The sequence below is a fragment of the Babylonia areolata genome, chromosome 5 (assembly GCF_041734735.1).
Source record: "Babylonia areolata isolate BAREFJ2019XMU chromosome 5, ASM4173473v1, whole genome shotgun sequence".
NCBI classification, from domain to species: Eukaryota; Metazoa; Mollusca; class Gastropoda; order Neogastropoda; family Buccinidae; genus Babylonia; species Babylonia areolata.
Window position 1 is genome coordinate 13,548,057 of NC_134880.1, and position 15,567 is coordinate 13,563,623.

At 42.9% G+C, this 15,567-nt stretch overlaps 1 protein-coding gene across 2 annotated transcripts in view; it reads left to right on the forward strand.

The window, feature by feature from the left end:
* Positions 1-2,754: 2,754 nt before the first annotated feature.
* LOC143281948 (endothelin-converting enzyme 2-like) overlaps positions 2,755-15,567 on the forward strand; it is a 37,793-nt gene continuing 24,980 nt past the window's right edge. The window contains exons 1-5 of one of the 2 annotated variants that reach the window (XM_076587264.1): positions 2,755-3,000; positions 6,598-6,802; positions 13,289-13,419; positions 13,798-13,995; positions 15,014-15,142. In XM_076587264.1, coding sequence (XP_076443379.1) covers positions 6,649-6,802; positions 13,289-13,419; positions 13,798-13,995; positions 15,014-15,142 — 612 coding nt within the window. In that variant the 5' untranslated portion in view covers positions 2,755-3,000; positions 6,598-6,648. The remainder of the gene's footprint in view (positions 3,001-6,597; positions 6,803-13,288; positions 13,420-13,797; positions 13,996-15,013; positions 15,143-15,567) is intronic. The other variant, XM_076587263.1, reaches the window with a different exon arrangement.

A 15,567-nucleotide genomic window follows, 5' to 3' on the forward strand; every position in this document is an offset into this window, starting at 1 on the left:
TGAATGAACTGGTAGTTTTTGCTGAAGCACATGGGAACCAAATGTCGGATCCATATGATAATATAGGTAAAACAAGCGAATCAGAAAACAAAATCCAAACGAATATGTTGCTTTTTAACGATTCGTCGGAGGGAATGTGCTGCTTTTGATGTCTGTTTGGCTAGTCGCTCTTGGGCGTAAGGAATGTTCCTTTTGTGAAATAATATACCCAAGTACTTGCACTGATCAGTTGGCTGGATTATATCATTGCCTATTGTGGAAATAACAGGCACTTTGGGACCGGTGTCTGTGTGTCTGTGTGTGCGTGCGCTTGGACGCGCGCGCGATCGTGTGTGTGTGTGTGCAGCATAGTTGTGGTGTGCCAGTGTGTGTGTGTGTGTGTGTGTGCGCGCGCGCGCGTCTGTGTGTGTGTGTGTGTGTGTGTGTGTGTGTGTGTTTACATTGCAGCGTGATATATGCTTGTATGTGTGTGTACATGCTAGCGTGCGCGCGAGTGTGTGCGCACGCGTGTCCTTGTGTGTTTGTCAGTGAATTTGTATGTGTGTATATGTGTGTGTGTGTGTTTAATTGTGTGTTTACATTGCAGCGTGCCACGTGGTTGTGTGTGTGAGTGTGTGTGTGTGTGTGCGAGCGCGCGCGTGCGTGCGTGCGCGTCAGTGTATGTGTGTCTCAGTGTGTCTCTCTGTGTGTGTACTATGTATGTGTGCATGTATGTATGTACGTGTGCATGTGTTTACATTGCCATGTGCAGCGTGGTTTTTACTACAGAATATATCTTGCCTCTTTCCCGGCTGTGGCTGCCTTTCTGTTTGATTATCAGTCTCTATCTGTCTGTCTGTCTGTATATCTCAGCTCTTTATTGGTATTCCTTTTTTTTCTCTTTTTTTCCTGTCCACTCGTGTCGATGTCTCTCTTTTTTTTTTCTTTCTTTATCGATATTTCCCTCCCTGCCCTCTCTTTCACTTTTCTTTCTCTCTAGTCTCTCCTCCTTCTCTGTCTCCGCACGTCTGTCTCTCTCTTCCTATCTCCCTCCCTCAGTCACTCCCTCCTTCTCAGTCAGTCTCTCAGTCCGTCTCCGGATCTCTTCCTCCCTCCCTCGTTCCCTCCATATCCCCCGCCTCCCCACATCCCCACATCCACCCCCCACACCCCACCCCACCCCCTCTCTCTCAGTCCGTCTCACACGCAGTGTTCACCCACCTCTTCACCGTTCTGAGCCTACCCCACCACCCCCGGCACCGCGACGGAGTCACCTCCTCCCCCCCCTCCCCTCCCTCCCTGCTGTTTCTTGGAAATGGCGCACATTTGAAAGGAAAAATCGTATCATGATACAGTCTGACAACGTACGCTACGAATCGAAAGTGAAACAGACGCACATAAAAAGACACGTGTGCGCACAACCATACACAGACGTAATTATACTGACGTATACATACACACAGACACTCACAGACACACAGACACACACTCACAGACACACACACACATACCGCACACACTGACACAGACACAGATACACAGACACACACACGTATACCTACGACTGACGTATGCGCGCGCACACACACACACACACACACACACACACACACCGTGGCGGCACACACACCCACACACAATCACACGCGGCACACACACACACACTGCACACACACACACACACACACAGGCACACACACACACACACACACACACACACACACACATGCCATTGGCACGCTGACACACACGCACACACACACACACGCACACATACACACACTGTCGTCACAGTACGCACGCACACACACACACACACACACACACACACACACACACACACACTTGTTGGAACCAAATGGCTCTTTGTTGTAATTCTACTGGTTGACTAGTTAGTCAGTTTATTTTATTTCGTAGTGATTATATTCTTCTTTCTTTTTTTCTATTAAAAAAAGCTAATTGAGGAGAGCGGAACAGGGAAAGTAGTCATGGTTTAAGGCACTCATCCTGGGTGAGGTGGGGGAATGATGGGTTTTCGTCTGAAACTGATCACAAACTGATATGGATAGACGTTAAGCAAAAGAACGAACTGACGAACTGAACACACACACACACACACACACACACACACACACACACACACACACACACACACACACACACACACACACACACACACACACACACACACAGTAACTGGCACTGACGCACACAGTGACACACACACACACACACACACACACACACACACACACACACACACACACACACACACTACTGACTTTTTCCTTTCAAAGTTAAGATGTTTTAACATTTATCATTTATTTATCATGTCATTTCAGTCAGTTTTTCCATCTTCTTATCAGAACGAGACGCCAGGTGAAAAGAAAGGAATCCAGTTTGTTTATAATTCTATAAAGGTTAAATACGGCACCTTTGGGTATGAAGATTGGCTGTCTTTGTGTCGCGGTGTCTGGTGTTATGTCTTTCCGTTCGTCTGTCTCAGTTTCTGTCTGTCTTCCCGTTTCTCTGCCAGCCTCTGTTTGTCTGCATGTCGACCAGTGCCTGCCCACCCACCCAACCCCCCGAACCCACCCACCCACCCCCACCCCCCGCCCCCAGCCCCTCCTGCCCCCTACCTCCTCCCCCTTCCCCTCCCTCTCTCTTGACATTTTGACGTTCTCGCCTGACCATAGAGCAGTACACGAAGGGAAATAACTTTGAGAAAACAACGACCGCAGACGAGTGTCCCAGCAGCTGTGTGACAGGAAAAGACGGGACCAGATCTTACTTTCTGGTTTCATGTTCCTGGTCCGTTGCAGAAGCCTGATTGGACCATAAGCACAGATCTTGGGGTGCAGACAACAGTTTAGTTGATTGAAAATATGATCATGGTCAGTTGTAAGGGGACGGAACGTCTTCTGACGACTGTCAGCTAGTGACAGGTATGTTCGCTGCAGTTCGAGAAAGCCGAGAGACACCGAGTCCACCACACCTGAGTGAACATCTCAGCCAAGATAGGTGCTGTGGTTGTAGAATCTCACACACGATCGATATATCAACAAGTGGTTTAGCTAGACGGGCTTTGTAGGAATACGTTTCTGGTCACTTTGTCAGTCTCTTATGAATAACCTGTACCATGTCTATCAGTAGACTATTTGTATGGTATAATATATTGTATTTTATTGTATTATATTACTTTTTGTCAAAGCAGATTTCTCTGTGTGAAATTCAGGGTACTCTCCCGGGAGAGAGAGTCACCACAATGCAGTGCATCCTGTATTTTTTCATCTTTTTTTTTTCTGTCTGCAACTTGAGAACTTGTGCAAGAGTGATTGTTGTACTTGTACTATCAAATTCAAAGTGATTTTTTTCTTCTTTTTGTACATAATCTTGCCTGGTTCTTGCGTAGTTCTTTTACAAGTGCTAAGTGGATGCAGTACATGGGATCTCAGTTTATCATCTCATCCGAAAGACTAAAGGCAGGTAACACACACAATGTGAACAAAAGCTTTTATGGCCCATTAAGTACTGCATAGAACAGGCCTTCAAACCATGGCAACAAAAACATCTGTATGAAAGTGTGTATGTGTGTGTGTTTCACTTTCAGTCTGTTTTGTGTTGGTAACTTACACATTCATATGTGATGTATAAAGTATGTTGCACACAACTCTACTGTTTTATTGCATATTCTGTTCCACCCATTGTATTTTTCATTTTTCCCCATTTTCTTTTGTGCAGCATGCACCAGGTGCATTAAAAAAAACAAAAAAAAAAACCCCATCAGCAGCAGTAAAGCTACCCTGATGACATTCTGTAGAAAAAGCCACAAATATAAAAGAGCGTGTAATATTAATATGATGATACAGTTTTTATGACCATGTCCATCATTACATGTATCAGACAGAAAAAAAGAGGAAAAGGGGATTATGGCTATTCTCTGTTCCCAGGGAGAGCAACATAAAAATTCCATGTAGAAATTCTTCTCTGATACAATACAATACAATACAATACAAATTCTCTGATAGTGATACAGTACAATACAAATTACAATACAATGCATTCCATACAAAATATGGCTCAATACAATATTTGAATTTAATTTTTCTTCAAAGGATAGACTATATTGTTTCTCAATGCACAGACATTAAACACACACAAAAAATGGTGAATTTAATCATATGTCATTAAACACAAATACTCAGAAAAACAATCACTCTGCTTATGAACACACACACACACACACACACACACACACACACACACACACACACACACACACAGCACATGCACATGCATGAGCACATGCACATTGAGGACACACACACATGCATGCACACACACTTGAGCACATGCACATTGAGGGCATGCAGTGATGCACATTGAGGACACACCCACCAAGCACATGTGTGAATACATACACTGCATACATTTCCCTGCACCTTCACATAGGCACATAATTACTGCATTCAGTTTCAAACACAAGATGCATGACTTTTGAATATCAAGCAGAATAATTAGACCATCTAGCTCTGAAAGATCTGATCTTGAGTGTTAGTGATTTCAGAAAAATAACAGGAATGATGAGGTATTGCTATTAATAGTTGTGCAAACAACTTGTTGCTGTGTGTGCTAGAGTGTCGGTTGAAAATGGTTGAAAATCACAGCCTCCTGCATGGGTTCTTTTGAGATGTCTGAGCATTGGCTCTTAGATTCTGTGTCAAGCAGGATCTTGGATAAAGTCATGTTTGTCTTGGTTAGAAGAGTGCATTGGTGGGTTGGGCTCAGTGGGGTGGGGTGTGTATCTACAGGGTACACTCATGTACCCAGGTCAGCTGTTCCCCATACTTGAATCTGGCACATCTCTCATTGTTTGTTTTAAGTGTAGATGGGGTTGGGAATGGGGTGGATACTGTAGTTTCAGTCATGTAGTGCTGTTTATTGTAGTTTGTAGATTTGATATCTTTTCTTTCAGATATATTGCTTGGCAGTGAGGTTTACTTAGCTTTCCTTTTCTCCTCCCTTATGTCTGTCATCATTGTGTGGTTGGAAGAAGCATAGGACTGTTCTGATTATGTTTAACCTGTTCAGTGCCAGAGAATCTTGCGTATGAAAAAAAAAGATAAAATAGAAAGTGCTCTCTCTTTGCCACTGAGGGAAATTTGAGGATTTAGGGATGATTTTTTTTTCAATTCTGGAAGAAGAAAAAACACCAAAAAACCTGTAGGAGATACATACTGAAAGTAAATATCTTTGTGAAGGAAAATGAGTGTAGATTCTGGATTCAGAATTCCCCCCCACCCCCCAATTATTTTGAATCTAGATAATGATTCATGCATTTCAAAGTGAAGATATTAATTTCAAAACATTAATAAGATGTCTACATCTAACTGCACAGTATGACATCCCAAAGGAAAACAAACAATATACAGCTGGAAAGAGAATGCTTATTGTCTGATTATACCTGTGAAAGAAAGCAAAACAGCATATAAGTTTATGATAACAATCACAGCTCTTGTAGTCATGTAAGAGAATAACTGTTCCAGCAATAACAAAGATGGTTTCAGGCAAGATAAGAACTAAAGAAGTCAATCATGTTCTCAGAAAGTAAACCATCAAGCATTTCTTACACCTAAGACTGAGCATCCTCCCTTTAGAGGAGAAAGTGCTTTGATGATATTCCCTTCCTTCTGGTTGTAACTGATCTGAGAGAGTGCTGTGCATCTGGTTTGCCTCCTGTAGATAAAAAAAAAAAAAAAATCAGTCAGCTGATTAGTAAAAAAAAAAAAAAAAAAAAAAAAAAAGCATGATTTTTTTTTTTTTTTTTTTTTTAAACCACATGATTCCCATATATTATCTGTCAACCCTGGGTTTCACAAGAATCATGGATTATTGCCTGTTGTCATTCCTGGCAGTTGAACAATGTGAAAAGACAGTTCACTGATGGTTGGACCCACATTCCTTCACACACCCTTCGACCTATTCGGCTATTGTCTTGCACCACTCCTCCAACCCCCACAACCCCCTCCCCCGCCCCCCTCAGATTACATGAAAGTACTGTGCCTTCACTCTCAGTCATGGTCACTCGCTCAAAAATTATGTCTGTATGGATAGAAGACCGAAGAAAGTGTTAAATGTTTCTATCAGTTTTGCTCTCATTGTTATACATATCATCTGAACACCTTGTATAGTTGTGTAAATCCACTGACCTGGACTACTGTCCTTCACTTGACAAAGTGTCCGATGCCTTTTTAGCTTGTAAGGCAAACCATATCCATGTGCACTCCAAGCAGTCCAGTTAGCAAATCATCAATGAGAAGAAAGGGGTCTTCCTCCTGACGAATGCTCATTTATATAGTGTGTTTATAATCCAGATACACCATACTAACCATTTAGTGTCTGTTTATGTTCACCGTACCAAACTTCATAGAAGTTATAATCAAAATAGATACAGGATGTCAGTGGACATCTTATAAGCATTATAGCAACAGTTTGAGCAGGACGTCAGCTGACGTCTTATAGGCACTGAATGGGTTAAAGCCGGCCATGGTGAATCTTTTGTGGTGTGCTTTATTTTGTAAGAAACAGTGGGGAACTGTGATTGTGAACTGTGTGCAGTGTTGAGTGAGGTAGGGGCTGAGGGGGGAATGGTCTGGGTTGCCCACATTGATGGACAAAGCCGAAAGCTCCTGCAGTGAAGACGCTGAGAACTCTGGAATATTGGAGCAGCTGACTCGACCCCTGGCCACCCGACTGCATTCCCGCATCATGGTCTCTGCCTTTAAGTACACGCTTGTGTCCCCTGAGGAGGATGGGGTGGGAGGTGAGGGGATTGTGTTGTGTTCTTTTATTTATTAATTTTTCCCAGTTCAAGACAAGGAATTGAATCACGTCTTTCTGCCTGCAGCTTGCAAGCTTCTGCCTGTCTTGTGACTTTGTGAAACATTCAGTGACACTGATTAGTTATTTTGATAGGTAAGACCACTGGGTGAAGAATTTCATCTGTTTTTACTGGAAGCAGCTCTTAGAGACATCTGTATTGTGTGACATTGCATGAACTAAATAGATACATATGTAGCTCCACTCATTTCCCCTGTTTTCCTATCCATACTTCCCCCTTTCCACGTCCACACTTCCCCGTTTCCATGTCCATACTTCCCCCTGTTTGCAGGTCAACACTTCCCCCTGTTTGTATGTCAATACAACCCCTGTTTACATGCCAACGCTTACCTCTGTTTATATGTCAACACTAACCCCTGTTTACATGTCAACACTAACCCCTGTTTACGTGTCAACACTTAACCTCTGTTTACATGTCAACACTTTCCCCTCTTTCCATGTCCATACTTCCCCCTGTTTACAGGTCAGCACTTCCCCCTGTTTATATATCAACACTAACCACTGTTTACACGTCAACACTTACCTCTGTTTATATGTCAAATCTAACCCCATTTACATGTCAACACTTACCTCTGTTCACATGTCAACACTTTCCCCTGTTTTAATGTCCATACTTCCCATGTTTACAGATCAACACTTCCCCCTGTTTAAATGTCAACACTAACCCCTGTTTACATATCAACACTTTCCCTTATTTCCATGTCCACACTTCCCCCTGTTTCCACTTACCCCTGTTTCTAGTTTTCATGTCCACACTTACCCTGTTTCCATGTCCACACTTACTTCTGTTTCCACTTACCCCTGTTTCCTTGTCCACACTTTACGCCTGTTTCCTCTTACCCCTGTTTCCACTTCCCCCTGATTCCATGTCCACACTTACCCTGTTTCCTTGTCCACACTTACCCCTGTTTCCATGTCCTCACTTACCCCTGTTTCCTTGTCCACACTTACCCCTGTTTCCATGTCCACATTTACCCCTGTTTCCTTGTCCACACTTACCCCTGTTTCCATGTCCTCACTTACCCCTGTTTCCATGTCCACACTTACCCCTGTTTCCATGTCCACACTTACCCCTGTTTCCTTGTCCACACTTACCCCTGTTTCCATGTCCACACTTACCCCTGTTTCCTTGTCCACACTTACCCATTTCTACTTACCCCTGTGTCCTTGTCCACACTTACCCTTGTTTCCACTTACCCCTGTTTCCATGTCCACACTTACCCCTTTTACCAGTTTCCATGTCCACACTTACCCCTGTTACCAGTTTCCATGTCCACACTTACCCCTGTTTACATGTCTACACCCCCTCCTCCTGTTTACATGTCCACACTTACCCATGTCTCCACTTCCACAATTTCCCCTGTTTATTTCCACACCTCCCCCATTTCTATGTCCACTTGATTCCAGGTCCACACTTCCACCTGTTTCTATGCCCACCCCCCACCCCCCACCCCCACCCCCCATCCCCTTCCTGTATACAGGTCCACACTTCCCCCTGTTCCCATTTCCACACTTCCGACTTTTTCCATGTTCACACTTACCCCTCATTTTCCGGATGCAGAGATGAAATCCAGCATGGAAAAGTATACTTTGTTGAAAACTAGCATAGTATTGCTAGGAAATTAGTTCAAATAATCACTGGTTTAACTAAGTGTGCTGTCAAGTGTTTGCAAGTTCCCAGTTTCACTCACTGATGTCCAAAAACTCCAAAGAACCCCAGGCAGTGTAAGATTTCAATGTCTGTTACTTTTTTGCTTCAAGGTGTCATTCTGTCCAAAACCCTAAAAAAAAAAAGAACCCCATCAGTCCAGTCTTCGGATAAGTGAATGAGAGAAAACAGAAAGAGAGGGAGAGAGAGAGGGTGAGAGAGATTGGAAAGAGGGAAAGCTTATGTTTATGATGAGTTGTGAACACACCCCTGACAGGTTGCACAGTGGTACAGCTGTGCTTGATTTTGCTTTGATTTCGCCTATGATTTTCTCCAAAATGTTTTTATCCAGTGATAATTTGTGTGAAAGGCTGTGTTGTGATGTGTTTGTGATTCGCTTTGTATTTAAAAAGAAATTAATTGAATTGGCCCAATCTGTGAGGATTTCCTTCCTTCATTTACATGCCAGTGACTTTGAGCACAAAGGTGACATTTTCTGATTGAATACAAACATATTGTTTTGAATCGACAGGCGCAGTAGCTGAATGGTTAAAGCATTGGACTTTCAATCTGAGGGTCCCGGGTTCGAATCTCAGTGATGACGCCTGGTGGGTAAAGGGTGGAGATTTTTCCAATCTCCCAGGTCAACATATGTGCAGACCTGCTAGTGCCTGAACCCCCTTTGTGTGTATACACAAGCAAAATATCAAATATGCATGTTAAAGATCCTGTAATCCATGTCAGCGTTCAAACAAGAAACAAGAACATACCCAGCATGCACACCCCCGAAAGTGGAGTATGGCTGCCTACATGGCGGGGTAAAAACGGTCATACACGTAAAAGCTCACTCATGTATATACGAGTGAATGTGGTAGTTGCAGCCCACGAACACAGAAGAAGTTTTGAATCGCTTTTGTGCTTGCTTCCTCCCCCCAGTAAGAGAAATAAGCTCACAAACAGATTTCTTTTTCCAGTTCATTACTCTTGAATATTGAAACACACTGTCTGGAAAAGTTCTTATCTGTGGTGACTTCAGTATCCACTTTGATATCGTTAATGACCCCAACACCACAAATCTCTGTGATTTACTGGACATGTTTGGTTTCTGTCAGTCTGGTGATAGACACCTGAAAGAGTCATATAAACGTGGTTATTGAAATAAACTTTATGGTGGGGGAAACCTGGAAGAGTCATGTAAACATGGTTATTGAGATAAACTTTCTGGTGGGAGAAACCTGGAAGAGCCTTGTAAACATGGTTATTAAAATAAACATTATGGTGGGAGAAACCTGGAAGAGTCTTGTAAACATGGTTATTGAAATAAACATTATGGTGGGAGAAACCTGGAAGAGCCTTGTAAACATGGTTATTAAAATAAACATTATGGTGGGAGAAACCTGGAAGAGCCTTGTAAACATGGTTATTGAAATAAACTTTCTGGTGGGAGAAACCTGGAAGAGCCTTGTAAACATGGTTATTGAAATAAACATTCTGGTGGGAGAAACCTGGAAGAGCCTTGTAAACATGGTTATTGAAATACTTGTAAACATGGTTCTTGAAATAAACATTCTGGTGGGAGAAACCTGGAAGAGCCTTGTAAACATGGTTATTGAAATAAACATTCTGGTGGGAGAAACCTGGAAGAGCCTTGTAAACATGGTTATTGAAATAAACATTCTGGTGGGAGAAACCTGGAAGAGCCATATAAACATGGTTATGAAGAAAACATTCTGATGGGAGAAATTTGAAAGAGTCATGTAAACATGGTTATTAAAATATAACATTCTGGTGGGAGAAACCTGAAAGTTACGTAAACATGATCTTTAACGTGATGTTGACAGTCTGGTGGCAGACATGAATGCGCATCATCTCACTCTCTGTGATCAGCTTCAGACACACTCTCTTCCATGCTCTAAGGTTAAAGCACTCCCCCATCAGCTACTGCTGTTTCTGTTTATGGACCTTACTCATGGAACAGTCTTCCTCCTTAAAGACTGGTCATTAAACCTGGAGTGGAGTGATGGCCTAGAGGTAACGCGTCCGCCTAGGAAGCGAGAGAATCCGAGCGCGCTAGTTTGAATCACATTCAGCCGCCAATATTCCTGCCCCCCCCCCCCCCCCCCGCCCCTCCACTTGACCTTGAGTGGTGGTCTGGACGCCAGTCATTCGGATGAGACAATAAACTGAGGTCCCGTGTGCAGCATGTACTTAGTGCACATAAAAGAACCCATGGTAACAGAAGGGTTGTTCCTGGCAAAAGTCTGCAGAAAATCCACTTCAATAGGAAAAGCAAATGAATCTGCACGCAGGAAAAAATACAAAAAAAATGGGTGGCGCTGTAGTGTAGCAACGCACTCTCCTTGAGGAGAGCAGCCTGAATTTCACACAGAGAAATCTGTTGTGACAAAAAGAGAAATACAGTACAATACAGTACAACCTTCCTCTTTCCATAATAGCCCCTGCTGCCCCTTCCTCCCCTCTTTCCATCCAAAGTTTCTTCATGCATGTTAAATTTCTTCTTGAAAATGAAAGCACTTTGTCTATACTCAAGATTCAGTGCCAAAAAGTACATTACATTATTTTTACTATGATTAGTATTATTATTATTACTGTTATTATTATGCACATACATAAGGTACAGCAAGACTGAGGAGCATAAAGACTATATATATATGGCAGTTGTTTGTCAGTGTGTGGTGACGGGCCCTGTGTTGTCAAACTCAGTCACAGCAACCAACAGACAGGTAGGGCTTCAAGCTGCTCATTGATAGACACATGAGACAAGAGATGTGTTGTGTAACAGCTGGCACGGCTGCTGTTGTATGTACCACTCTGGCTCACTGAGATACCAATTTGTCTATTACAGTGTATTAAGTTATCAGGAAGTGGACAAAAGGGAAGGAAGGGGAGTGAGGGGGTGGGGAGGCTTCATTTCAACTGATTATGTGTCCCTGTTTCACTTTATGCATTGAATGTGAGAGCTTTTGTGTTTCTTCTGTTTTTCTTCTTTTTTTTCCAAATTGTGCATGGGTCATTTTACAGCTGATAAAGGTATTTGCCGGTTTTGTTGATGTGATGTATTTTGTGTGGCTGACAAAATGTTAGTTTGCCTAAAAGCCTGCTGGTAATGAAGAAAGAAAACCAGCTGTGCACAGGACATTGAGAGGATTCCTGACCAGCTGTTGATCTGTTTCCATGTCCATTCATCAACAGCAGAATTGTGCTGTGAAGGAATAATATGATTTGGCAGTAGATGAATTGTATAATAAAAGTGCATTGATAGAGTGCTTCCAAAAAAGTACATTTGTTGAGCGCTTTCAAACCTCTTTCAGTGCTCAACAGCAATATGTCAACAGAAGCACGGACAAAACATAGCTAAGCACAACATAGAATCATTCAACATAGGACAGTTCTCAGTTTCAACCAAAGCAGGTGGTGGGGTTTGTCCTGGGAGGATTCCTTAGGCCTGCTGCATCTTATTGATCCTCTTTTTTTCTTTTTCTTTTTTTTTTCTTTTATATATATATATATATATACTTTTTTTCTTTCTTTTTTTTTTTTTTAGCTACCATTTTCTGTCAGGATAAGATCGAAGTTCCTCAAAGATTCCAAGATGGAGTTGCTTCCTGGTAAGATTTTATTACTCTCATTTGTCGTTAGAACATTATGGAAATGTCTTTTCTTTCGTTTTTTTGGGGGGGTTTGTTGTTGTTTTTTTCTCTCTCTCTTTTTTCTCTTTTCTTTTTTTATTTTGTGGTCTGTACTTTCTTCATTGAAAAAGAAAAAAAAAAAAAAAAAAGGAAAACACACTTCTGGGATGGGCAAAAAAAGATGTATCGCCAGTCTGTCTGACAGAGGGCACTCAGAGCAGAGGAAAACAATATAAATCCAGGAACATTTTTGCCATGCCAGATTCTGTTCCCAGTGCAGATGCCAGTGAAGAAGCTCCTTATTGAAACAGATCCGAGTTAATTCACTGCAAAACCAATAAATTTTGGACACATTTTGAGCATTCAGGCATGTTGATGGTTTTTACCCGCACCCCCCCCCCCCCTTTCCCCCCAGCCTCCCAATGAACTAATTACTGGATTTTCAAGAATGCTAACAATGGTGTTGGCACATGTAAACATGGTGCTGGGTGTTAGTGTTACTCAGAGCAGTGTGTTTGCAGGTTGAGGGGCGCTAGCAGTGTTGCAAGGTTACATAATGTTTGCAGTGTCACATGGTGCAGGGTGGTACCAGTGTTACATGGTAGCAATGTTACATGGTGCAGGGTGCTACCGGTGTTACATGGTAGCAGTGTCACATGGTGCAGGGTGCTACCAGTGTTACATGGTAGCAGTGTTACATGGTGAAGGGTGCTACCAGTGTTAAATGGTAGCAGTGTCACATGGTGCAGGTTGCTACCAGTGTTACATGGTAGCAGTGTCACATGGTGCAGGTTGCTACCAGTGTTAAATGGTAGCAGTGTTACATGGTGCAGGGTGCTACCAGTGTTACATGGTAGCAGTGTTACATGGTGCAGGGTGCATGCTACCAGTGTTACATGGTAGCAGTGTCACATGGTGCAGGTTGCTACCAGTGTTAAATGGTAGCAGTGTCACATGGTGCAGGTTGCTACCAGTTTTACATGGTAGCAGTGTCACATGGTGCGGGGTGTTAGAAGTGGAATAAAATGTTACTGGCAGTAGTGTGTACAGAAAGGTCCATGTCTCCATGAAATATGTTACATAGTGTGCATTGTGATTCCTCTCTGGACAGAGAGACAGTGTTCACAGGGCAGGAGGAAAAACCACAGTGTGATGAGGGTGTGTCTTGTGATCTTCACCATTGTCACCGTCATCCTGGCATCAGCACTGGTCTGGTTTTGGACTGAGATGAACAGCAAACAGGTAGGAAGATGAATGCCTTTTAATTTTTGTTGTTGTAGTTGTTGTTGATATTCCTGTACTTCAAATATAGTCACTACCAGAAGCTGTTACAGTTTGTGCTCATATTCTCTTTGGCAGTGTCTCTAAACAATGGGGAATTACAAAATGGACAATTATAGACAGACTGATCCCCTTTCACAAAATACAGCTTTTGAGGGTTTTTTTTCAGAAAACTAGTAGTGTGTGTGTATTTGTGACATTTGTGTGTGTATGTGTGTGTGAGTGTGTGTGTGTGTGTATACTATAAGCATTCCTTCCTTAAAACTGACTTAGCATTGTGATAGCACTGGCTGTGGGCATGGTTGCTGCACTGTGTTGATGTTGGTTCCCACACGGCAGGAGGAGTGTGTGACTGCGCAATGTGTGGACGTCAGCGCCTACATCCTGAACAAGATGAACCGGTCTGTGGACCCCTGTGTGGACTTCTACAGCTACAGCTGTGGTGGCTGGGAGAGCCAGGCCCTGGTCCCCCCGGACAAAGCCAAGTACGACACGTTCACCGAGATCAACACCAGGAACCGAGCCACCATCAGAAAGGTGTCCTCTTTCAAAACGAACTTGAAAACCCATCTGTTCAAACAGGCCTTTGGGTGTGATGAAGCATAACTAATCGTCTGCGTTCTTCCTTCTACACCCCCCCCCTCCACCCCCCACCCCCTCCCACTTTGCCCTCTACTGAAGTCATCATGTAGTGTGTGTGTGTCTGTGGGTGGACGTTTGTGTGTGTGTGGGCATGTGTGTGTGCGTGAGCATGTGTGTGTGTGTGCGTGTGTAGGGTATTTTTGTCTTCCAACTAGGAAGCGATTGTCCCTGGCAAACTTCTGTAGAAAAACATATTTTAGCAGTGGAATACATACAATTGCTAACAGGGAAATAATGTTTTCAAACATAATTTGTGTGGTGATGCACTGTGCCAATACACACTCACTCAGGAAAGCAGCCTGAATTTCATACAAAGAAGTCTGTTTTGACAAAAAGCAATACAGTACAATTCAATACAATACAACACAGTGCTGTGCAGTGCAATGCAATGCAACACAACAGAGCAATACAACACAGTGCTGTGCAGTGCAATGCAATGCAACACAACAGAGCAATACAACACAGTGCTGTGCAGTGCAATGCAATGCAACACAACAGAGCAATACAATACAGTGCAATACATTACAATCCAGTCCAGTCTAATTCAGTCCAATCCAGTACAGTACAAAAATCGTCAATTCTCATTCCCTGATGTACCAACTTACCAAGCTAGAGTTCTAAGTTTTTCACCATGATTCACATTCGAGAGGACACAAACCCCATCCAGGTTAACTTTACTGGCAAGAGTAAGAATGTTCCCCATTGAAATAATTGCAGCTGACTGTAACCATTTGAAGAATGTATCTCGTGGACTTTGCAATATGATTATATAAAAAAAAAAAATTTAAAAAAATTATGCTGACATTGATTTTCAGATGTTATGGCAGACATCAATTAAGATAGTGTGATAAAGGATATGTGAAAACGAGGGGCATTATTTATTGGAATGTTGTTGCTGGGCTTTGGTCAACAGCTGCTGGAAAAGGAGAGTGCCATGTATAAGGGCCACAACTCCAGTGCAGTGGCCAAACTGAAAGTGTACTATCGTACCTGCATGGACATGGACAAGATACAGGCTGATGGAACTGGACCCATCCTGAAGGTAGGGGGGTGGCGTGAGGTGGATAGGGGATGGGTGGGGTAGAGATCGGGTGGGCATTGGGGTAAAGAGTGAGTGCACTGGAAGCAGGTATTGTGTTTCGCTTTGCTTTAACACATGCAACCGCAGGGAGTGCCCAGCCTCAGCAGCCACATTGATGCAGAAAAAACACAGGGAATGTTCTGTTTTACTCTAAATTACATGTGGACACATCCAGAAATACTGTAGAAGTTGGTTTCCTTTCCTTGTGGTTTAAGCATATGTAGGATGTTGAAAAAGATTTTAATTTAGACAAATGTTGACACCAGAGCAATGTTCAGGTGCAGGGCTCAATGAGTTAAATTTTATGTGTTATGTAGTGTGTTCTCTCTCTCAGTCCATTGGTCTCTCCTTCTGTCTGTCTGTCCTCCTTCTTCTCCCCTCCCTCT